The following is a 24,161-nucleotide window of genomic DNA, read 5'->3' as shown; positions in this document are numbered from 1 at the left end:
ATAACAGCTCATATCCAACAATTACATCTCAAAAGTGTCCAAGTACGCCTAAACCATACCAGGCTCTTCACCAATATCCAAGTATGGTGACAGATGATACTTCAAGAGACTTCTCTTGAATTGAAAACATTTGACATGATTGTAATCATTGGGTGCATAAATTAAGAACAGCTTTAGATTCTGCTTTCCAGGAGAAGTCCATTAATAACTTCCCTACAATTAAACAGGCAGAAGAAAGATGAGAAGAGAGTTAACAATGCACGTGACTTCTTCTCTTTTCTGCTACATCTTTTAGCTAAGGCATAAGCAAAAAAAAAAAAAAAAAAAAAAAAGTGTAATTTTGAATTGTAACATCATATGAGCATCACTAGCAATTAACTCGCATGAGAATTTGTAAATTAGAAAGAAACAAAGAACCATGAAAAGCTGCCAGATATATCTTACAGTGGCAAACATCTGGTGGTCTGAGTTCCCAACCTATCCACTGCAAGAAAGTTTCCAGGTAGCAAAGACATTCAGGGTATGCCCTTACCCTTTGAAGCTCTGTTCTGAGCATTGACAGTCCTGAATTAATTTCTATCCAGTGGCCTTAAATCTTCTTGATAATTTTAACTAGAAACTGAAAAGGCTGAGAGTTCCAAGTATGGGATGTAAACCACAGGAACACACCCTACTAGAAACATGCTAGAAAGCTAATTGGGAGGAGAAGTACTACTGGCCAAGTAACTGCTGCTCCTCCCTTCCTTTCAAAAATAAATGAGAACTGGTAGTTACAAAACTCTGTAGACTGACAAAATGGATACTACAGCACAACGGAAGTCTCCAGCATCGAAAACCCAACAACTCGAGGTTAATAGTTAACACTCTTTGCAGCCAGCAGCAATATACTAGAAGTCACAATGCTGCTATCTTTCTACAAGATGTAAGGCAGCATGAAATGTATGAAATTACCTCGTCCATACTTTTCAAACATTTTATCCTAGGTCAGCTGAATCACATTCATTTGTGTTTTACCAGCATGCCTGTTTCCACCAGCTGCACTGTTTGTTGGGAGCTTTCTCTATGACAGGAAGTTAATAGGTAGATACAGTTATTGGAATACATACCAATAAATAACATTGTTTTCACTAATATTTGGATCATAACTTTTATCTGAAGATCAAAATTTAATACAAATTCTTGAAGCATTTTTAACATTTTAGGGTTGAGGATGTTATGACAAGACATCTTATTCAGACTTTGATGTCCATTTTCTCCTAAGCACCTCAGAACTGCAGATGAGAGAACAAGAGTTATCACACCTTTTCTATAGATGTCCATGGTACAAATTCAATTCATGGGGAAGTCAAGGAAAGCAGAGAGGGTCTAGAGAAAGAAGACCTACCACCCAGTAATGCTTCCCCTTTCATTATTTTTGATCTTTGGAGTTTCCTTCTGTTCCCTTTGAATGGAGGTAAGAAGGAACATGGCGTAGATAAAGTACAAAAGACAGTTATTAATCAAAGCAGCAAGAAAGCTCCCTTCTCCCCACAGGGAATTTTGCGGTTACTCAGTTTAAGTAACTGCAATTAAAGATAAATAAAACACCTAAATCTTTTACCAAGTGAATCACACCTTCATGTAAGGAAAAGCTACTTCTTGGAGCCCTGAGAGAGAGAAAATAATCCTGAGATACTGCCTCACTACTACCAGCTATTAGAGCTTTCTCTAAGACCATCAAGGACTCTTTCTACCATGACTTCCATTGAGCAGAACCACAGTTGACATCCAACCTGGCCTTGAACACTTCCAGGGAGGGGGTGTTAATCAGTTCTCAAGGAAATAGCTTCATTTCTCAGTTCTATTTTGGAGGTTAAACAGAAGGAGGAGGAAACGTTTCCTTTTGAAAGAACACATATCATTCATACTAACTGCTGATTTCTATGAAACAATGGCTTTGTCTTTGCATCTCCCCCATCCACTTCACAGAAAGATATTAAGTTGGACTGAAAGAAAAGAAAGTGGAGTGAAAGCTCTTGGTGAGAAGGAGTGTTTGTAATCTCTTTACCTCCCTTTTTCACACCACACACCCACCTAATGATTAAAATTGACTTAAAGCAACTGCTATTGGACTACACCAAACTAGACAATTAAACAGAGCGTCGACAAGTTCCAGTAATTACCAAGGCAGATGTGAAGACCAAGGAAGGGAGCATTACATTCCCTACTCCTACACCACTGTGACTGCAAAGAAATAAAGGAATGTAAGTGGCTTTTTCAGACACCCTACAATTACGAAGCCATTCCCCCTTGTTGAGTAATTTCAAAGGCAACATAACCTTCATAAATGGTTTGCATGCACACACACGAACTCTAATCTGTGCTGGTGTAGTGTTCAAAAGAGCAACATCATTACATGCTTTATCAAATCTATACTTCCCTTCTCATGGTACAGAACATGTAAATTCTGCAGACCAAAACTGGAAAAAAATAAAGAGATAGCACGCAGCCTGAGGGCAACCCTCATTATCACAGCTCTACTGATAGTGTTGGTAGTGCCAGCAAGAGACTTTCTCCTGTTCACAAGATGATAACTTCGAGGACCTTGATTAATGTGCATCACTCAGGCAGATGAATTCAAATCTAGCCAGCAACTTCTGTGATCTGAATAAGTCTGATAAGTAGCTGGAAGGCATGAAAATTCCTATCTGAACTTATTAATGCAAACTAGAAAAAATACTTTAACAGTAAAATCTAAAACGTGTATATATGTATATATATCACAGCTCAGCTTATCTCCTAAATGGTTCCAAGGGAGGGACTAGACTTGGTCTTCCAGCCACCCTGATGACAAAAGAAGATAGTTGCAGTACAGTGCCTAATTTTCATACTAACACCCCCATTATCCTGAGTGACTTGAGTACCACCACAGAAACAGTAGTTATATTACCCCATGATGACAAGGATATTATGTTAGTTTTAATGAGTACATTTGGCATCAATACCTTGGGGTATAGAGCTATCCATGCATCAGGCATGAAAACAAATTAAAAACCAACCAAACAAAAAGCCCACAAAATAAACAAAGACTCTGAAGAATCTTTTTCACATCCATCACCTCTCTCAGTAATTGCTTCACTCGAAGTGAAAGACGTTAAAGTTTGTAAGCACTGTAAACAACTGGGTTGAAGGCAAATATATTTTTATCTCAGGAACAAGCTCTACTCTAGAGTAATGCCATATTATATACTTTCATACCTACACTGTATTTGTTTTATTCCAGAAAACCTACGAAGGGCCTGATGTGATACTTCTAGGGCTACCTCCAGCCCAAGATCAGGCTCAGCTATAGAACACTACTTTTAAGCTTCAGAAAGCTTCTTTTCCTAATAGGACTTCCTGCTGTTTAACAATTAACTGAAACTATTCGGGATACAGCTCCAATAATAAATATTGAGATAGTCAAAATACCTGTAGAGGTTTTCCTTGATGCGTCTGCCTTATAATTGTGAATCTGGAATTTGCACAATATATTGAATATTAGAGAAGCTTAAATATATGGATTTATTTAAATGTGTAATTATTTAGCATGCTTTTCACACTTGAATACCTCTACTCTGATAACTTGATAGGGTTTTTTCACTGTGTTTTTTTGTTTGGTGTTTGTGTATGTGGGGCTTTTGTTTGTTTGGTTGGGTTTTTTTTGGGGGGGTTGTTTGTTTTCAAATTCCAGTGTCTACTTATGATGAAAATAATCACTAGAGCAGCTTCCACTGTGTAAGTGGTGAGTTAATAAACAGACGGTGCAATTACAGTGACAAGTATCATACTAGAAAAGACCTACAGAAAAAATACTAAGCAACTCTGAAAAAGAAAACATCTACCCCTCTGGTATCATTGTAGACATCAGCTTCTAATGTTTAAAAACCTAAAAAAGAGTGCCTGGTAACAGATGAGCTGTCCCAAATATCACAAGGTTGACAGAAAGCCACTCAGTTAAGAGACAGGCTGTTTTGCATCCATGTTGACTAACTGAACACTTTGAAAATTAACTAAGACAAAACTGAACTAGAACATACCCCAGGGAGGTCTGAGGAGGGGCTTTGTTCAGTACTCCTGCCCCTGTAGTAGCAGAACAGATCCTAAGAAAATATCATGAGCTTTAAAAGAATTTGCATGAGGTAGCAACAAAATTTGGAGGGACATCCTGGCTCATGAAAAATAGGTTATATATGCTGTAACATTCCCTCTTTATCAGCTCTCCACAGATTCCCACTGTGTATTGAGTAATTAATTTAGGTATCCAGAATATCTGAAAGGGATCAGGAAAAAAAACCCAACAATTATAAACAAACCTCCATACACACACAGAGCATTTAAAACATTATTCACAACTTTATATAATGGGACAGATGTCCTAGAAGGACACTATCATTAATAGATACCTTAAATGATAAGATTCAAACCAATTTCCACAGTATTTTAAACAATCTTTACACATGAAAAACCTACATTTAGTTCAGAATATGAGTAGCTGTCACACAGCTTTTACTTAAAAGAAAATTACAGACAAGAAGCAGTCCATGCGATCAGTATAGCCAGATGTAGAATCTCTGGGGTTTTTGAAAAACACCCTGTACAAATTTGTATTAAATTACTATATGTGTAACACAGAGATAAGAAAATAGAGAAAAGTTATTTCCACTGAAGCACCATAGGATGGTCAGGTGTACAGATGGAAATGATAGGTTTCTCTGGTTTGACTATTATGATTCTAGAGTGCAAAGAGAAGAATCAAAGTACTGTCATTTATACAAGCCTACAGTCAGAAGACAGGTATTAGCATAGACAACAAACAGCTCTACAGAAAAGCATTTCCACAGTGCTACAAAAGTCTCTTCTGCCACTAAATATGCTGTAACAATTTGAAACTAACCGAGTTATGACCTTTGGTATAAGGTTCCACAAATTACTTTAGAAGAATACACTGTTCTTAGTAAAGTTGTCCGCATAGAAAAGGGGGAAGACTTGGGGGAAGTGGGTGGTAGAAGGTGGTGTGTGTTTAACTTCATCAATCATTTCATTTGCTGAAATAGGCATCTATTGTTCCAATTTCAGGTGTAGTAGTAGTACGTGTATTTCAAAGCAAAAACTCTCCTCCTGTATCTACCAGATATTATCATTTGATATTGAGAAACGTAAATTATTCTTTCCTTTCTCAACACTACAATAAAACATCTTATGCATAGGGAAGCAAACAGATTTTTACATTTAAAAGATGCAGAGATAGACTTTTAAATACTAACCTTTGCTGAAGAAATCCCCTATGATTTTAGGTTCAACTGATCAAGAGAAAGCACGTGAGAAGCAGAGTTTTAGCTTGGATTTAGGGTGTTTAGGGGCAGGACTATCAATTGAGCAAAACTTCAATTACAGATTAATTTAATGTATACCCAAGTACATTATTGCAATTCAATAAGCTTCTCTTCAGAATTAAACAATCCCAATTTGCTTTCATTTCAGCCTGTGTGCATGCATTACAAATTTGCTATTATCCACACTAAAATTAGTCAGACTGCTTGGAAGCACTCATCCATGCAATTCCAGTGTGTCACAGTGCTGCATCAAACTAACCTCAAATGAAGCACTTAACTGTACTTGCTTACTAAACAGGAGCACAGAGCAGAGGAGCGTACCTTCCCAGAACAATATTCCTCTCCTAAAATTTCTTCTAGCTAGGTACCTGCCTAAGTGATCCAGAAATGAATCTATCAACATCTCTCCTAGTGGACATCCAACCATTCATGTTTATAACTTAGTCTTCTATTTTTACCCTTCTTATGTTATTGAACATGAAAGAGTCAGGCACCCACTCAACTTTGTATATTCTGATACTTGGTTGCTCTGGAAGGTTGCCTTGCCTCTTTTTAGCTATGATACAATACTAGTTATGCTACTCCTGGCAACTCGATTCCATTTTAATCATTAATTAATTCCTCCAGATCTGAACACGATACACGATCACTGAGTGGGAATTAAAAGCACCTGGCATCTAATCAAAGCATTCTCTTCCTGATCTGTGTAGTCTGCACCACGCAACACTATTTAAGGCATTGTACAAAGGCATCAGTGTACTGATCATCAAATGAGAGAAGGTTGGCAGAAAGTACTACAATGGACAAAAGCGAGCTCATTTCTACAGCAATCCTCCATTTTCACAGAAAACTGAAACATTTAAATCAATAAAATTATACTTGGGAAGCATACCCATAGTCCTACTCGACATCACCCCCAACAAAAACACAGAATGTCTAAGAAGCAACTTAGCCACCTTCTGATCTCTCCACCTAAGCAGCAGTGAGCGTCTGTGTTGTGCAGCTCAGTGTAAGTTTTCTTTTATTTATTTATTAAAAAAAAAACAGCAGCACAGTAAGCAGCACTTTACTGCTCATCTCAGGGATGCAAGATTAAGACACGTCTTGCATGTGTCAGGCACAGTATCAGCTCTTGAATCACAGTAAATAACAGGGCTAAAACCCTAGCATCCTTTAAGAACTACTGATGTTTCTACCATGTACTTCAGGACATCAGCAGAATCAATCCCATCATTTACTCCCAGCAGCCTTGAGCAGACTCTTGTGACACGCAGTGCTCCATCACAAGATTACTGATGCCTGATAAAATGCTGTGAAGGAAGGCAGATGAAGCTGACAGACAAACTCTTTAGCTGACTACATTAAAAGTATCCATAGCTACCATGCATTATTACAAAAGCTTATGGAGAGGGCTGTATGCAGACAAAGTTTTGATTCAAATATTTAAGAAAATGATTGAAATTCATGTCACTTTTACCCTTTTTTCCTACTAATATAATATGAATGAAGGAAGAAGGTCCAACAGGACATCAATTTTTATACACAGATGCCATCTGGGATGAAATACTCATCTTGCATAAACCTGCTGCTTTAGTGCAACCTACCTTTCACTATTAATTCTGCATAATTCGAAACTCCAGATCCACCGTCTGAACGAATGACACATCGGTACTTGCTGATACTGCGTTGAGAGGTGTCAGCCACACTGACAGTAGCAGAAAAACGTCTATGGTTGACCACTCGAGTGACCATTAACGCTGTGTCCCTTCCATTCCACTGCTGTAAAAGAAGACAAAAATAGTGTGAGTTATAAAGATACACAGATTATGCATCCAGATGTAATTAATTCCTTGTTATGCTTCTTAACGTTGTTCAGACCTCCAAGTTCACATCACTAGGTTAGATTTTATACAAGCACCATTTTTCAAGGAAAGACTCCTAGCAATACCCCTGAAAAATTTACAGAGTTGTATGAACTAGGGCTTAAATATTACACATATATTTAAATTTTCATGTCTATTTAATTTTTGAAACATATTTGGGCATTTGATGTGTTCTATGTACTGAAAAGGCTGGAGAGTGACAGCTCAGACTATGCAATTGTACCCAGTATATTTAGAGGCCTGGCTAGGATGTGAAAAATACAAGTGAATGGATTTTGTACACTTGGGAAAATGTTACAAATGAAATTTGGCATTTTCAGATGTAAAACTTTGATTCTGGACCGATTCAAATAAATTGGTTGGATGACCAGAAATCCTTATACGTCCAACACTCCTCAGTAAACCTCTCTACCAATGCCAGACTACATTTTCCCAATTGAAAAAGGGACAGATGATGAATTAGCTAGAAATAGAAGTTCTCCACAGCATAAACATCTGAACTTGCTCAGTTGGTCTAGTTTATTACGAGTGTCAAAGGAAAACACACTGCTGTTTTGCTGATTTCCAGTAATCAGTTTTTGGGGGTGTTTCCAAGCCTATTTTCATTAAATGTTTCAATTTTAGGGAATGGAAAACAGGTTTCCACTAGCAACAATAATTATTTCAATAATGATTTCCTCCCAAACCCCTGCTTCTCACAGAAAAAGGTTCATACTGCTTCAGGTCAGAAGTGTTTTTACACACTTCTAGTCATTACTGTGGAAAGATTTCACTGAAAGAACTCAAAAAAGATAAAAAATAAGACAAAAATATATCTCAGTGGATGCTACGCCACAAGTTAATAAATTTCAGATAAAAATGTAATTTTTTAGGAGAACAGCTGTGATGAGAATACTATTACAGTGACTGGTTTACATTATGCCAACTACATTTCTCACTACCTCAAGCCTTATTCCCAGTACTAATCTTCATTTTTATGATTAGGTGAACTGATTCCTCCTCTAGTATTTAAACTAGATTTGAAATTGGTTTTGTTTTTGTTTTTTAATTTTATTAAAATGTCTAAAGTAAAAAAATATTTGAGAAAATCTGTTTATTATTTGACTACAAATGCCATAGCAACCATAACAAAGGCCATTCTTGTCCTCCTCAGATGCTACAAATTATTACAAATATTGGGTGGTCACATCAGTCCAAGCTGAGAATAAAAACCATTGACTGTCTTAAGCATTGCAAAAGTTCATGTTGGCCTTTTGCACGTGCACACTACATACAGCAAGATAATCCTCTTGACTTGTTTGGGATGTTAGGTGTTTAATGACACAAATTTAGAACAAGTGAAGAGCTCAAGTATTTTAAAAGCTACTGGAAGAGCAATCTGTATAGAGGATGGTAATGTTGGGACTCCACATAGCTGAGTACTTCAAAGGGCAGAAGAAATAATTTTGTCCTTCACTGGGAAACATGCACTCCACCTCTCCAGTTTGAAATATGCTCCATTTCTAACTCCAGAACTGAAAATGTTATTAAGGTTGTTACCATACCCATTTAAATAGCATGTCCCAGTCTTTCAAGATCAACTAGTAGGGTGAAAATATAGATATTAAGAGAGGGAATGTTTTGGTTTAGTGAGTGACTAAATGATGAATAAATGATCTGTTATCAATGCAGCCAAGGGAAACTAGGAGGAAGAAAAACAGTGGGTACAAACTGGTTTTGCCTGTTTTCACCATCCAGGTAGTAATCTCAGACCTTAGAGCAGGTTTCCTTCTTAACATTGTTATTGACCCTGGGCTGAGGACATGTTAGGAGTGTGAGAGGAAAGATGATTGCATAACTAAGCAGAAGTGAAGAAATATTCCACTTGTTCTGTCTCCTCTGCTTTATGACCGAGTGCTTACAGGTGCACAGGCATTTGTTTGAAACCAAAATGTTGCTGTCACTGGCCATTTTTTCCATTTTCTGTATCATGATTTTGTACTTTGTCACCTTAAACTCTCAATGAAAAACAATTTAAGGCAGTTCTCAATCTTGAAAAGATCTTGTCTCATCACCCAGTCTATCTACTTACATTACCTGCAAAAGTAAAAAACCCCCAACCAACCAACCAACAAAACCCACAAACCAAACAAATCCAACCAACCAACCAAAAAAACCCACAAAAACCAGTGCTCTACTTTACCTGGAGCCAGAGTTTGTCATGCTGTGACCACTTTCCCCCAGCAATGCACTGGAATGTCGCGTTCTGTCCCACATTGACCTCCACATTCTGAAGTCGCAGGAAATGAGGTGCTTTTCCTGACAAAAGATGCAAAGTATTGCAAGGGTAGAGCAAGGTGGTAACTGACTGTGTTACATCAACAGAGACAGAAATGTTCAGCAAAGCATTAGGGTCTATCCTCGACAAAGCAATATTGCAAAATAAAGCTTTGAGTATTTTAACTCTTCACTGCAGAGTGAGGTGTATGATCAACCTGACAGAGGGCCTATGGGCTCATACAGAGCTCTGGCACATCTGAACACAGACTTAGGTCAGATCACAATGCAAGTTCATCATCACCAGAACGATTTCTTACTTCTTGCTAAGAGTAATTTCTTCAGAAATTGTGTTTCTGAAAAGGTGAGAAAAAAAAATCAAATCAAGCGCTTCTGAGCTTGTCAAGCGTGACGGATCCAAATCAAATTTTTGCAAGGTCTTTTTTTCCCTTTTTATTTTATTGACTATCAAATTCATCCTAGACCTTTAGAATAATAATGTTCCATTATATCAAATCAGATATTAAATGAAATATTTGTGTAACTGACAGTATTGTATTGTATCACTTTATTAGTTTAAGATCACTGATATCAGTGGTTTGCTGATACTAAATTCTGTATTAATTCAATATTAAACCACTGATACTAAAATGCAGACATCACATTTGTTCCCAAAGGAACTAGATTAGAGGAATATCTTTTTGACTAAACACTTGCTTCTGTAAGTTAACTTGCAAGAAAATAAAAAAGAAAATAAAGTAGAGAACCTCACACTTTTAAATGAAGTTAGTTCTTGCTGGTCTTCAGATGAAGGTTTGTGCACTATTTGAAAACTTTTAGTAGTACACACTGAACAGCCTTATGAGACTCTAAAGGTCAGAGTTTTTTCAGCTTCATCTTTACATATTCTATGATGATTAGACACTGATGAAACACACAATTTCAGAGGACATACCAACTCATCTTTTTCTATTTGAATCAAAAGATCTTCAAAAGGCTGTGGGCATCTGTGTGTGTGTGTGTACATGGAGCTTGACATATAAGTATTTGTCTGCTATAGACACAGGAACAGAGAACACATGTCTATATGCTATGCCAAATGTTGTTATCTCGTTTCTGTATCCCATTCACCACATGCTCAGTTTGCTGACAGCTCCTGAAAGATAGTGACTCTGTACTGTCACACACCACGCTTTCTGGGGATCAGTAATTTCCATCAAATTTACTAGAAAACTACCTCTGAGTGACAGTCAGAATGTACTACATATTTGCAGGCTAATACCAGTTACTTCCGCCTGCAGTCTAAGGTGGGTAGATACGAGCTAGCTCCAAATATGAAGTCACATCAACCCCAAACTCCTAGTCTTCAGGTCTGGCCAGCTTCCAGGGCCTAGAGCTGTCTTACAATTGCAAGCACTCATGTATGCATAGTCAATGAGCTCTTAGCATAATGAAAAATGATACTCTAGGACATTCCTTCACAGGACAAAAAAAAAAAAAAAAAAAAAAAAGACAACACACCAGCATATTTTTCTCCATTACTGTGTCATTAGGGGCATTTAACCGTGTTTTTGCTGATACTGTCTGCTATACTGCCATCTATGAAGGTAAAACAGAAATGGAGAAATAATACCAGTAATTTCAGTAACCTCCAGGGTCATCAGGAGCTTCATGGTCCCTGTGTTTTGAGTTGCAACAATTGTAAAACAAATATGAGGGGCAAAGCCTGTACAAGTCAATGGAACACACTCTGGTGACATTTACCCTGGTGGCTGTCACTGCTGAACAACAAAAGCAACACTGGGGATCAGACAGGAGAAGCATTTACAAAGACCGCAGAGAACTTGCAGCTTGTAATGAGTTCTGTATGCTGCAGATTGCAAACTGATTCAAAATGGAGTAATTAACTCTTTGAATCATTTCGGGTTTGAGTCACCAAGAATGCACTTCATTTTGAAGAAAGTTCTGCATATACTTGGAGAAACAGATTTTAAAATCAGTTTAAATACTTGATTAAGTATGGGAGTAACACAGCATCCTTTTTTTTTTAAATCCTGTAACCTCCTTGCCTAAACTTTGCCCCATAGTTTGTTCAGTGGCCTCTTTCCCAGTAAAGGGCTCAGACATCACCCAACATGCTGTGGAATGTGCACAGACCATTTGGGGGATTTGTTTGGATGCTGCCAGTTATCAGCAACATCTGGTTAATACAGATTGTAAGTGTTTCTTAATGAAGTAAATGCACCCAAAAGGCCTGAGCAATAAACACATGGTAAATACAAATATAATTTAGTTAAACAGCCATAAGCCATACTGCAGTTATCAGAAATGTCCTGTTAAACTTGAGCAGAACCATGTCTGTCACATTGAATGGCAGCCATTCTTTGACATTCTTATTGTAAGAAAACCAGTCGATCTCACTCCGTCAATATGATACAGGATTTTTTTTGTGAGCAGCTGTCACTGACTTACTGAAACCATGAACTAGTAGAGGGGTTGTTAAAAAAAAAAATCTTTAGCAGAAACTGTATACTACATACACAATACAGACACACAAAGTCTTCAAATCACACCACATGCACAGTGAAACCAAACAAGCTCAGACTCTTTCAGGCTCAAGATCTCTTTAAATAAATAATAAAAAAATTAATAATAACCTAAGCTTATTATTATGGCTATGATAGCAGAAATGCAGCACTGATGTTTTTGAACAGCATAATGAACCTGCATTAGTTTCTATTCCCATGCAAGTGTATTGTCTGAATTAGATTTATTTTTAATATCTTTACAGGGGTGCTGAGCTGGTTTAACATTTGTCGAGAGAGAGACACCTTTGGGATATGTCCTTTACCAAGGAAATACTGCAACAATTTTTTTGTTTCTTCTTTTCTTAAGTTAACCACACAGGATATTATCAGAAGCTTTTTAGATTGTTTTCTATGGCAATAGGATTCAGAAATAATAAAACAATCAGTTTTATGTTCTCCTAGCAAGAGAGGAAGAGAGACTTCCACAGATGTGTTGGCGCTAGCTATAGACTGAGAACAGTATTGTCTTTTGCACAACTTGCAAAGTTATGTAATTATGCAAGGTTGATTGTCTTTAGGTATCTCAGAGGGACACAAGAAGACATTTTAGTCTTGACCAAACTGGGTGAATCACTCCTTCAGACCGTAAAGCCTGGTAGATAACACACTGATACAGTTAGAAAAACAAAGAGTACTCACTGCATGGATGGGCGAGAACTCTGACTTCATCCACAGCTATGTACCCTGGATGGCCTTTCAAAGAGACAGATTCAAATATCACCTGAAATAAAAAATAAAAAAGAAAGTTTTCTTAAAAAGAATAGCTACGTAAGTCATTTGGCCAGTCACCACATTCTACTCTTATTCCAGCATCTGAGTCATTCAAGGCATCTCATCATTAATAATGAAGGGATATCGAGCCAATTCAGTATGTACATGCATACCAAAGACTGAAAATCTGTTCTATATGGAAAACAAAAAGTTAGAGCAACATTCATTAGGATGAGAGACAACTACGTGCTGCTTTCATTTTGGAAGAGCAAAAACTACCCTGTATAGATACACATCTATATTCACTTTAAGCACCAGTCCAAGAACTTTAAGTGGATAATCATTTGACATCTTATTCTAAGTATGTCTCAGAAAGTTAGAGACTGCTGTACATGAGATAAAATGATCTTACTGAATCAATAACCCTGCATGGATTCTTCTGGAGAAAACCTTGATTTGACCCTGGATTTGAGTTACTGGACAGAAATAAGATTCTCCCAGATATAATAAAGCTGTTTCTGTCTTTCCTTGGATTAAACTAATATGGTCTGAGAATTAATATTCTTAAAAATCACATGTAGTATTTCTCTACATTAATTCTCTACCAACTAACACTTCCTATTTTATTGATGTATTTGAATAACAAAGGTGTTCCACTAATTTGGGTCTGAATAGATATTCAATTACAGATGAAGAAAAATCTAATTTTTCCCTATGGCTTTGTGGTTTTACCTGGAAAACTGCCCTGAAGTATCCTGTTACTAAAAATATACAGGTTATCTGAAAATCAACAGTGCAGGGGGAAAAAGACCTAATAAGGGGTATTATAAAGATAATTTATTAAAGGGTATTATAAAGACTATTTAACATCTTGGTAATGCTACCTCTCAAATTAGTGATTCTCTTCCCAAAACAATGATGTGTTATCCTTTATTAGGTTGTTGGGGTTTTTTGTTGTTTTGTGGTTGTTTTTTTTTTTTTTTAATAGGTAGGGATGTAATGGATGCTGTCCTCTGCATGCGAAAGGGATGTCCCCAGTTTCATTCCCTCTTACTAAAGTAATGTTCACACTGTACTAAATTGCTCATTTTTGCATGACTGTACAATAATATTTTCAAGGACAGAGTTAATTAACATGTTCAGCTGGCACAGTTATTACTATTAAAGCAGTTTTCTAGTACAGCTACCTGTTTCATAAGTGAAAGTATTTCAGTATTATTTAACCTCTAAAATTCATTACTAGAACACAAAGTTAACTACTTTTCAACACTTATTTTCGTTCTAAATAAAAGCTAGTAATATCAGTCTGGCACTGTTTTGCCTCTTCATTCTTCACCATAAGATTTAATACAGTAAAAGAGTCAATTGTCCAAATACTGATCACTGCATGCCCTGGTTATGAAGGTTGACCAATATGTCCTTGGCAGAATTGCTCTTAATCATTTTGCTTTGCATATGAGCTTCTAGAACACAGTTTCTACTCATGTTTCCAGGACTTCCTAGGATTTGCTCCCCCAATTCAAAGTGCATCCAAATGTGAGATCTTCTGAAATACATCTTTTAGAAAAAAGGCATCATAAAAACAGGTAGAACAAAAATTAACAGGCAAAGGTATAGACCAAGAAAAGCTGAAATGCCAACAATACGTAGAAATAAAGTTCTACTGCAAAGGAATGTGGACACAAAATAGGCTGTCCAAGGAGCAATAGGAGGAAGCAAATCTCTGGAAGGTAAAATAATCCAAAAAACCATCAACGAGTGTTTTGTGTTATAAAGGTTCTAAATAGGCTTTTTAGGGACTGTATAAAGTAAGAGTATAATACAAGTCCTTAGTATGGAAATTTATTTTAGAAATTAAATGTCATTCATGATAAAAATTACACTTACTGGGAAGGTCATGCGAGCAGCTACTGAAACTCCCTTCAGACTTGAATTAAAGTGCAACATTACAGCTACAAAATCTTATTTTAGTTTTGCATTTGTGAGAAGCTATAAGCTGCAGTGAACTAATTCTCAAATTCCTGCATGCCAAGAACTTGGAAAGAAGAGTTCTCCAAGGCACTGGCATTAGTTATTAGCGTGGGGCAAAAGTAGGCACTGATACACAAAGAACTGTCTTCTGTTAATTACCAATATGTACAGAGTCTTTGATACAGCACAATATAACTTAAGCCAGTAACAACTGAGACAGTTCCTGAAAAAACTCCATGCACACTGGTGCAGAGTCCACTGAGAGAGTGGAGGATTCCCCTCAATTCATACAATATTGTTCTGACAAACTATTTTATCTGTTCCACTTTACACTTTCTTGTTACTTTCCAGTTCAAGGTTCCACACTGTTATCTATTTTTATATTTTGCAGCATCTCAGCCCTCAGCACAGAAGCACCTAGGTTCCCCTGAAAACACAGAATTGAAACCCAACATGAGGAAAAAAGCAGGAATCCATGCTTATGGGGCCCAGTTATGCAAACTTCACACTGAATCTCTCTCATATACTGTCCTGGTTTTGCTAGGACAGAGTTAACTTGAGTCAGAAATGTAGTATAATGGTTGAGATGTAGACAATTAGCAATGCTTTACATTTAAGGAACTTCTCAGAAATTAATATAGATGACAAGATTTACTCTTAAAAAACATTCTTAAATACTCTTGAGAACTGTGAATACCAAGTCATTTCATGCTCCCTTACCAATAAACAATACTACATTTCACTGCTGCGATATACCAACAAAGTCTGTGTTAGCAACGTAGCCTGGCTCATCTGTTGTGGTAGAACAGTTTTCTTCAGGCATGGATCAATAACATTCCTTGCTATACATCAAAAAAGTCTTTCTGGCAGACTCTAGTGCTGCCCTTGGTGCATTCTGGGACTAAGTTCATCCTGATGGCAAGCAGTAATTCAAGATTACATGTATTACCTTTCTCCAAGAACTATTACAGCTGTTTCTTGCTACACTGAAAATATTTGCAGTCTGGGAATCCAAGTATGAGTAACACCAGGGTAGACATTATAAATCTCCACGATCCCCACGTTCATATCTCAGCAGAGCACTTCCGGATCCAGATGACTCACATGACCCTTGCACAGAACTGTCAGACCTAAAACACGACCTCTGGTAATTGGTTTGGTTATTAGTTTTCCACTAGTCACATATCTGAAGTTCAAAATACTTGTCAAAGCCTCAGACCCAAGGCAGATAGTTTCAGATTTGTTGCCTGACTGAATTTCTGATGCACACTGCAATTCAGGATGATGTGGTTTCTGTGCATTAAGAGAATAATGCACATTTTGCCTGACGCAGATTTCATTATTTAGGAAAAAACGCTATTTTTTTTCCTGTGTTACCTGGTGCTTTTGAAATACAGAACATGCTTTCAGGCCGCTTGTACAAAGAGTTCTCCAGGCATGCAATTTTGATTTAAAGCTCACAAATAACACTCCGATGGCACATCTAAGATTGACAGTGTGAAATGAGACACTCCCCCAGGCAACAGTACACCCAAGCTTTTGTCATCCTGCCACCTCTGGACTCTTTTAGCTAGAAGTGTTACTTTAGGCTGCCAAATAACCATAATTTTGATTAAGTTCTTTATTGTGTTTTCCTCTTCACTTTTGCAAGCTTAAAGTTTCTTTTCTCTCTCTCTCTCTTTTTTTTTTTTTTTCAATAACTTGGTTAAATGTAGAAACTCACAGGATTGCAGCTGATCAACAGAAGATGGTTTATAAAATCAGGGACTGATGATAGATCAGTCTATTAGATCCCCTAGAATAGTGGGACAGATCTCAAACTCTTAAAGCCACACTTAAGGAATAAGAATACAAATATAAGCAGAAGGAAGCATCACTCCCATTCATCAAAAAGAAAACTTTTGCATTTTCCAGGAAGGAACTAGTCCTATGCAGTTACTGCTGGCTTCAGATTTTCACTGCAGTGTAAAATTCTTGTTTGATTCAAAGGATTTTTTGCTCAGAAAAACCAAACTTGACCTGCAAAAGGACTTGCAAAAGAAGTAAGTAAGGCTCAGGAAGTCTACTATTGGTATATCTAAGAGTACGATCTCCTAGTGTGAGATCAGACTGTCTCTTCCAGGTTTTTCAAGCACTGATTATCTCAGTGAAAGATCATTTCTGTTATCTCCATGGAGCACCTACTATGAAGGAAATTCTGCTACATGACTAGGTTCATGTTAATATGAATGGAGTATAAGCACTTTAATATGACTTCAGAACAAGTGACAAGTTGTGCACAGACCTTAAAACACCACTTTCCACGCACTTACATCTCTCTGTCCCTTCTCTCTCATCCTGCATAGTGCGCTCTAAGTATTGGGCTGATATCCCCAACTCTTTCTCAGAAGCAGAACATTAAAGCATTCTACTTCAGCTCAGATTTTAGAGACCTCCTAGCCAGTTATTAGAAGAAAAAAGGAAAAAAGAAAAAAGCAAGCTTTGCTACCTGCTGTTTTCTATCCACAGACTATTTGCTGCCTTTTCATAGTTTATTCCATCGTAATTCCCATTTAACTCATGTCCTTTATCAGTATCATATGTACAGCTTTTCCTGCAAGGTTTAGGGTCCAATCACCTCCCAGATTTTTTTTTTTCTTGTCTTGAATAAAACAAGACAAAAACATATCTTCAACACTTAACAAGAAGTATGTGAGTCCATTGTGAGCAATCTTATCTAATTAAAACTAAACCAATGACTGCAAAGTTGCCACAGGAAGTTTGAAGTGGACAATTAACAAGTGCCTGTAAAATTAATTTAACCAAAAACCAACTTACCCATTACATTTGCACTTGTTTTAAAAAAATAACTCTCCTAACAGAACAAGTAAGGCTATGTTACAAGCAATGCTAAAAAGAAAGAGGAATGGAGGATGTGGCGAAGAGTATACTTGTGTTGATAACAGGGCATAAGATTTTATTAGTAGCTTACATTCTTCCACCCCTCATACAGGCAGAGGAAAAGTCTAGATGCAAAGCTGAGTGAGTAAATGTTCCTTCTTAGGGAACCAACCAAGGGCCAAAAATAGTACAGACAAGTTCATACAGAGATACATTTACACATCTAGAGAGCTATATTTATGTTTACATGGAAAGTGCCAATACAAGTCTGTTTACGTGCCAATTTAATGACAAACAAGTGGGTCTTAACTTGACAATAATTTGACTTCCAGCAGTCTATCCATCACTCTGTGACCTGACAACTGCAGAAAAGGTTGAAGCAGGTATGAATATGTCAAGATGCCTATATAACCCTTTTGCTATGGAACTGCTATAAGTAATTTCATTCTGCTAGGAAAAAGGGAGGGATTTGATTTTCAGAACACCTATTGCTAACAATAGCTGAGCTCATATCTAGCCAAATGTTCAAAGGAAAAAGAGAAAAAAATACTATAAGCTCATACCTGATAAAAATGTGGCCAGAATGTACTGATGGCAAGTTCTGCTTTCACCCATCCTTCTGTAACAACCCCCGAGACGTTCCATATGGGGTTGCCTTGTGGTCCTCCATTCACCTTCACGTAGACATTCAGAGAGCCAGGACTCGAACGGTCTCTGCTAGATAAGTAATAGTGGAAGTCGATGCAATGAGTGTCATTTTCCTTCAGCGTAGGCAAGAGCAAGTGAGCCTTCTGCCCAGACGCCCGCCCAGAGCTGTTCACCATCATGAAGGAGCCTGTAGAGGAAAGTAAAAAGAAAGAGTGGTTTTTTTTGGCTTGGCTTTTTCAGTAAAAACAGTTCCATGAGAAAAGACAGTGATTCCCTTGGAAGCCAGAAAACAAAATATTAATCTGAAGAATTCAAACTAGCAACTTTGTGCTATTTGTTAGGTAACAGAAAGAAAGGATATTAAAATTGCAGGCTATATAGACAAATAGATTCAGGGCCAATTAGTACCACTTTAATTAGATAACTTTAAAAAAATCAAAATATACTGTTTTGCTTTTATTATTTCATAACTTCGTGATGAAACAGTCACTCCAAACAAAAGCATATTCACACTTCAAGCAGCAAGGAGGCTCTCCTACTGTCCCCCAAAGGCACATTCAATACAAAAACTACAACGGACCAAATTCTCAGCTGATATTTGTCTAAATGCACCTTGTGCCAATCTATACCTCTGCACCCTGCATCTTGGCCCTATAAGCTTTTGAAGGTTGCAATGTGTTAAGAAAAAACACAATTTTCAGACCCCAAATGAACAAGGCTTGTTAATATAACAGCAATACCTCAACTAGAAATAATGCAGCAAGGACAATATTCTTCCAGAAGGGAAGGACAGGCTGAATTTAGTGAGGGAAATACATACTAAGGCAATTTATGAGTTTGTTAACCTGGAAGCTTGCATCACATTAACCGTGGTGCTTGATGTTGAACTCACATTTTGATTCATCAAGCAGTTATGTTACAGCACATTGTGTCTCAACTCATCTCTTCACAGATGCATCAAGGTGACAAATATTAGCAATAAGGAAAAACATTATGAGAGCTATTTGATTCAATTCTCTTCAGAGGATCTCCTTTATGTGTGTGCAGAAACTCACACCCAGGAAAAGCTGAAGAAAACACTTGATGGGGGAGGTGGGAAGTGTAGGTAGGAAATCTGTGTGTCAGCAGCCAGGCATGATAATTTTTAATCAAATGCAGCCCTCTTGATATTCTCAGTTCTGAGGCTGCTGCCAAGGCATGCTACAAAGATATTTCTCTGCTGGCCTCTTGCAGTTCACAGAAGATTGAGTTTGAAAAGCCTTGCCTTACTTCTAACCTACTGACTTTCCCTAGTCCATGCCATAGCAGAGTGACACTCTGATGAGACAGATAAACATTTTGATCAATTCTGTGCAGTGAACAGATATATAGTCTAAATTTATATCAATAAATACCAGCAACTTTCTCCCCAAAAAATGTTTTTCCCCCCTGTGTTTATATGATACATATGCAATTTGTAAAGAACTGAAAAGCACAGACACAGAAGGAAGTCAATCATTCAAAAAAATAAATAAAAAAAAATCACACATTAGAAAGACCTTGGAAAATTCAAGAACAATGCAAGCACAGCTGGGGAAGAGGCTGTACTAAGAAATATGAAAATTTATAAGCAAGATGCTGTCTGGCAATCTATCTTTCATTTTGATATGCTGAAAATCAAAATGGCCCCAAATCAAGAAACTCCAGATTCACAGCAAGGACTTATAGCAACATAAGAACTGAATCCAGACTTTTCAATTTCTCTCTAATAATCCCAATCCACAAGATGGGATTCTGACAAATGTTCACTGTTGATCTAATTCTGCTCCCAGTCAGCCACAAAATCCCCTTCTTCAGCATGTACTGGATACATACTATTCTTAAAAATCCAGTCAAGCTGAAGTTTTGAGAAACTACAACCTAGAATAATTTATTATTAGAAAGCACAATTGCCAGCAGGCTCACAGAAGCAGCACAGCCCCATGGTTAAGGCAGTGGGCTGGGTACCTGACTGCCTGGTTTCTAAGACTCATGACACTCACTTCCATGATCTCTGCCAGTACACATAGTTCACCTTATCTTTCTTTACAAATAAAGCAAAAATAGTCATAAAAACCACTCTTCTACTCAGACTGTGGGAGGAAAGCCACTGTAAAACTGCTGAGTAACAGCAGTAGATCATAGAGGAGCAGAGCAGCTGCTATGCAATGCACTGCCTGCAGCATTTCAATGCCATTTTGAGAAACAGTGTCAGATACAAAGAAGATGAGTTCTACATTTGCCAGATCTCATATCTGAGGATGATGGCAACATCAATTAAAACACTCAGTAAAGAAAAGCAGAGCTCCTGTGCATGACCAAGAGCCTGCTGCACTGGGTAGGAAACCAGGAAAACTCATTTTTGCACCATCATTGATTGGATCATAGGACACATCATTTCACTTCTGGGCATCTTTCTCAACTTTTTTTTTTCCTCCTTCAATTTCAATAATTCCCAGATTCCTGCCCTGAAGAACTACTCTGAAGCTGTACTATATCTAACACAATACAGTCTTGAACTGCACTGGGGTAGGTAAATGTTTCAATGATAGAAAGAGTTAGGGAATATTTCACTTCTATCAATTCATGTATAAAAATAACAAGCTTTCCCCTGGGACAAAAACCATCAGCTTTTATAAAAAGTTCAAAGTAATAATTACAATTTAATTTTTTGCCACCCACAAAAAAAAAAAAAATAAATTAATCACAAGCTATTCGTGGTGTGACAACGGCCTTTTGTGTAACTCCTGACAATTCTAGAGTATGGAGCCTGAATCTAGTGACTGACAACATGAGCTAGTAAAATATCCATCCACCAAAAGGCACCTAACAAAAAAATTAGTCTTAGTTACTAAAAGAATAGCCTTACAAATGATTGGCATATGTAAATTATTCATAGCTTCTTATTTATGGCTTGTGATTATTATTTTTTTTAATACAGTATCCCTAGAGATACAGGAGAAAATATTATAAAAATGTGTCTCCAGTGAAGTCCTGATAAGTATTATTTTATACGACAGTAGAAATGATGAAAAATTTCCACTTATGGTGCCATCTCTGTCAGAGAAAAGTACTCACACCTTGTTTAAACCATTTTGTCCTCTACTAACTCTACTACCTTCCTTATATCTGCAGGGACAACAAACCTTTGCCCTGGCTAGTCAAGGCAAAGCACACACCAGCACAAGCCTGGCCACCATAGAGGGAGTAAACTTTCAGTTTTATCAAGACTATAATTGACAACAGATAGAAGACTACACCAGTTTACAAGACTCAGTTGCAAATAAATTATACCCTGTATTCTCTAAACTGCCCCCCAAATACACCCTTCTGTATGCATTTTCATTTTGCTTTTCACAGTGTGAACTTGCATGGAGATCCTGTCTTTGTGCTGCTGTAGGACCTTCAAAGGTTGCTCCTCATACTCCAAGATCAACTGCTGAGATCCATTGTCTTATTATAAACGTCCATGCCCAGTGAAGCTTGTCTGGGCAGTATACATCATTTAGAGGTAGGTGAGAGATCATAAAAATTGCTCCCAGCAAGGGAAAAAAAAAAAGTCAAACCAGCCTTTTAAGGACAAGTGTGGTTTTCCTTATTATCCTTCCTAAAAATTGACATATTGTGATTCAGAGTCTGACCTTCTTCTTTATACTGAACACAGAATTGAAGCTGATGGGACTTATTATCAATTTATAGGCCTATATGTGCAAATAAAAGAGATACAATCTTGTCTGGCACCAACAAACCACTTGTCATACTTTCCAGTCGTATAAAGAACTAGGGAATGAATTAACATGTCACAAATTGACATTATTGATCAATGGATGACTGAAAGCCACTTAAATGTCTCCAGGCAAGAAGGTGAATAAAACAAAAGGTATTTGGAGAAAACTCTTATATCATTGCAACATTTAATGTTCAACTCTTATACCATTGCATATTCAATTTTGAAAAAAAAAAAAAATAGTAGAAAACTAAAATGTTGTTTTGTTCACCTCCATGAAGAAAGTTCAAATGTCATAAAGTAAACAGTAAACAGAAAAAAATGAGTTTGGGGGAAAATAGTTACCTATGCTGTATAAAAACTTTTTTATATTTGCTGGGCATAGAAGTATATGCTCATTAAAGCAGATTGAATATCAGGTCAATTAAATTTAGTGATCTTGGATCAACAGGTTAGATTAATTAGTATCTTGCTGGCTTTGTCCTGAATAACCAAAAATCAATGTGTTATGTTCAGATCAGTCAGAAGCAAGGACGACACGAAGACGGTAAATAAATTCATTTTTAAAAATCCATTCAAACAACGGGAACATAAAATGGCACTCTCTCATAGTTATTAAACATACCACTGAAAATTGTGGAATTAAACCATGAAGTGCTCTCTAGCTGGCCATAAATTTCAATTTTTCCCCTGCTTGGTGCATAATGATGCCTTGATAAGTGTCCTATTATTGATGCATCTGCAACATATATCCTCTTTTTGGAGCTGAAATGTTACTCTGCAGCAGATGGTGGCTATTGTGTTTACACATCAGCACTTTATGATTGCATTTTCTCACGTCTGCAGTAAAAAGAAAGCCGTAATTGAGTTTTTAATGGCTTTGCACATTGTTCATTAAGATTACATGAGTGAGTTCTGACAAATGACAGCTGAAGAAATGAGCCACTGAGAACCCCTCGTGATCACCAGACAGACCTCAGTTGATGCTGTTTCACTGTTGGCTTTGAAGAACCGTGCTGTTTAAAAGTGAAATTATAGCAACCATTAAAGACTGAATGTAAACCTGAAAAGAAAGCTGTCAAAATGCTCAACTGCAAAACAAGACTTCTAAAACCTTGAAAACAGAAACAGGTACAGAATGTTCTTTTCAAGAGCAAATGTCTTCTCGAAATAAAGGATTGGATTTTCCAGCAGCTCCATCAGGTGCACATGCATGGTTTAGACGCAGTTTTGCTTATTTCCAAAGAACAACTCTATCTCAAAAAAGTAGTCTGACATCTGTCCCCGTTAAGGTAGAACAAAGCAACACCTAATAATTTGTTTTGGAAGGGGCCTCAGGCCAAGGTCCTACTCAAAGCAGGCTCATCTATGAGGCCAGACAAGGCTTCTCAGAGCTTTTACCTACTGAGTCTTACAAACCTCCCAGGAGCACTGCCCATCCCCTCTGGGACACCTGCTCCATTGCTTGACTGTCCTCACAGTTTTTTCCTTATATTCAGTCCAAAACCTCCCATTCCAACTTACACCCTTTGTGTGTCTCATCCTCCAGACACTTGCTGTGGTAAAGATCCTAACTTGGTATTCCCTGATAACCTCCTTGTAGGTACTTGGAGGCAACTGCTAGATGCCCCCAAAGCCTTCCCTGCCCCAGGCTGAACAATCCCTGGTAACTCCTCAGCCTCTTCTTACAGGGCAAGTGCTCCAACCCCACTTGGTGGCCTTCGTTGAACTTGCTCTAATTCATCGGTCTCTCTGATATTATGACATCCAAAATTGGGCACAGTATGCTCAATGCAATCCAATGAGTGGCAAGGAAAGAGGGACCACTTTCATTTGATTACTGGTTATATAACCCTGTCAAAACAACACAGGATACCACCAGCCACCTTCACTGCCAGAGCACAAGACTGGCTCATGTTCAGCTCTCCATCTGCCATGATGCTCAGGTCCTATTCCACAGAGCTGTTCCCCAGGTATTGTAACTGTCCATGTCAACTTTCATCATGTTCCTGCCAGCCCATCCCTCCAGTCTGTGTCCGTCCCTCTAAATGGTGTCCTTAGCCCCAGTTGTATTGTTTGTGGGGTTTTTTGGTTTGTGGGGGTGTGGTGGGTTGACCCTGGCTAG

General features: G+C 37.6%; 1 protein-coding gene across 1 annotated transcript in view; it reads right to left on the bottom strand.

Annotated features, from left to right (window-relative positions):
- The window catches only part of LOC104524557 (receptor-type tyrosine-protein phosphatase T-like), a gene marked incomplete at its 3' end in the record, with an annotated part of 54,459 nt that extends 35,979 nt beyond the window's left edge, over positions 1 to 18,480 (bottom strand). The window contains exons 1-4 of the mRNA XM_010167479.2: positions 18,207 to 18,480; positions 12,721 to 12,802; positions 9,420 to 9,535; positions 6,959 to 7,133 (exon numbers count right to left, since the gene is read on the bottom strand). Of these exons, the coding sequence (XP_010165781.1) occupies positions 6,959 to 7,133; positions 9,420 to 9,535; positions 12,721 to 12,802; positions 18,207 to 18,470 (637 nt within the window). The remainder of the gene's footprint in view (positions 1 to 6,958; positions 7,134 to 9,419; positions 9,536 to 12,720; positions 12,803 to 18,206) is intronic.
- Positions 18,481 to 24,161: the final 5,681 nt, after the last annotated feature.

This window comes from Antrostomus carolinensis, unplaced genomic scaffold, assembly GCF_000700745.2.
Source record: "Antrostomus carolinensis isolate BGI_N321 unplaced genomic scaffold, ASM70074v2 scaffold2915, whole genome shotgun sequence".
In the NCBI taxonomy this organism is placed as follows: domain Eukaryota; kingdom Metazoa; phylum Chordata; class Aves; order Caprimulgiformes; family Caprimulgidae; genus Antrostomus; species Antrostomus carolinensis.
This window is presented reverse-complemented; position numbering and strand designations above follow the sequence as displayed.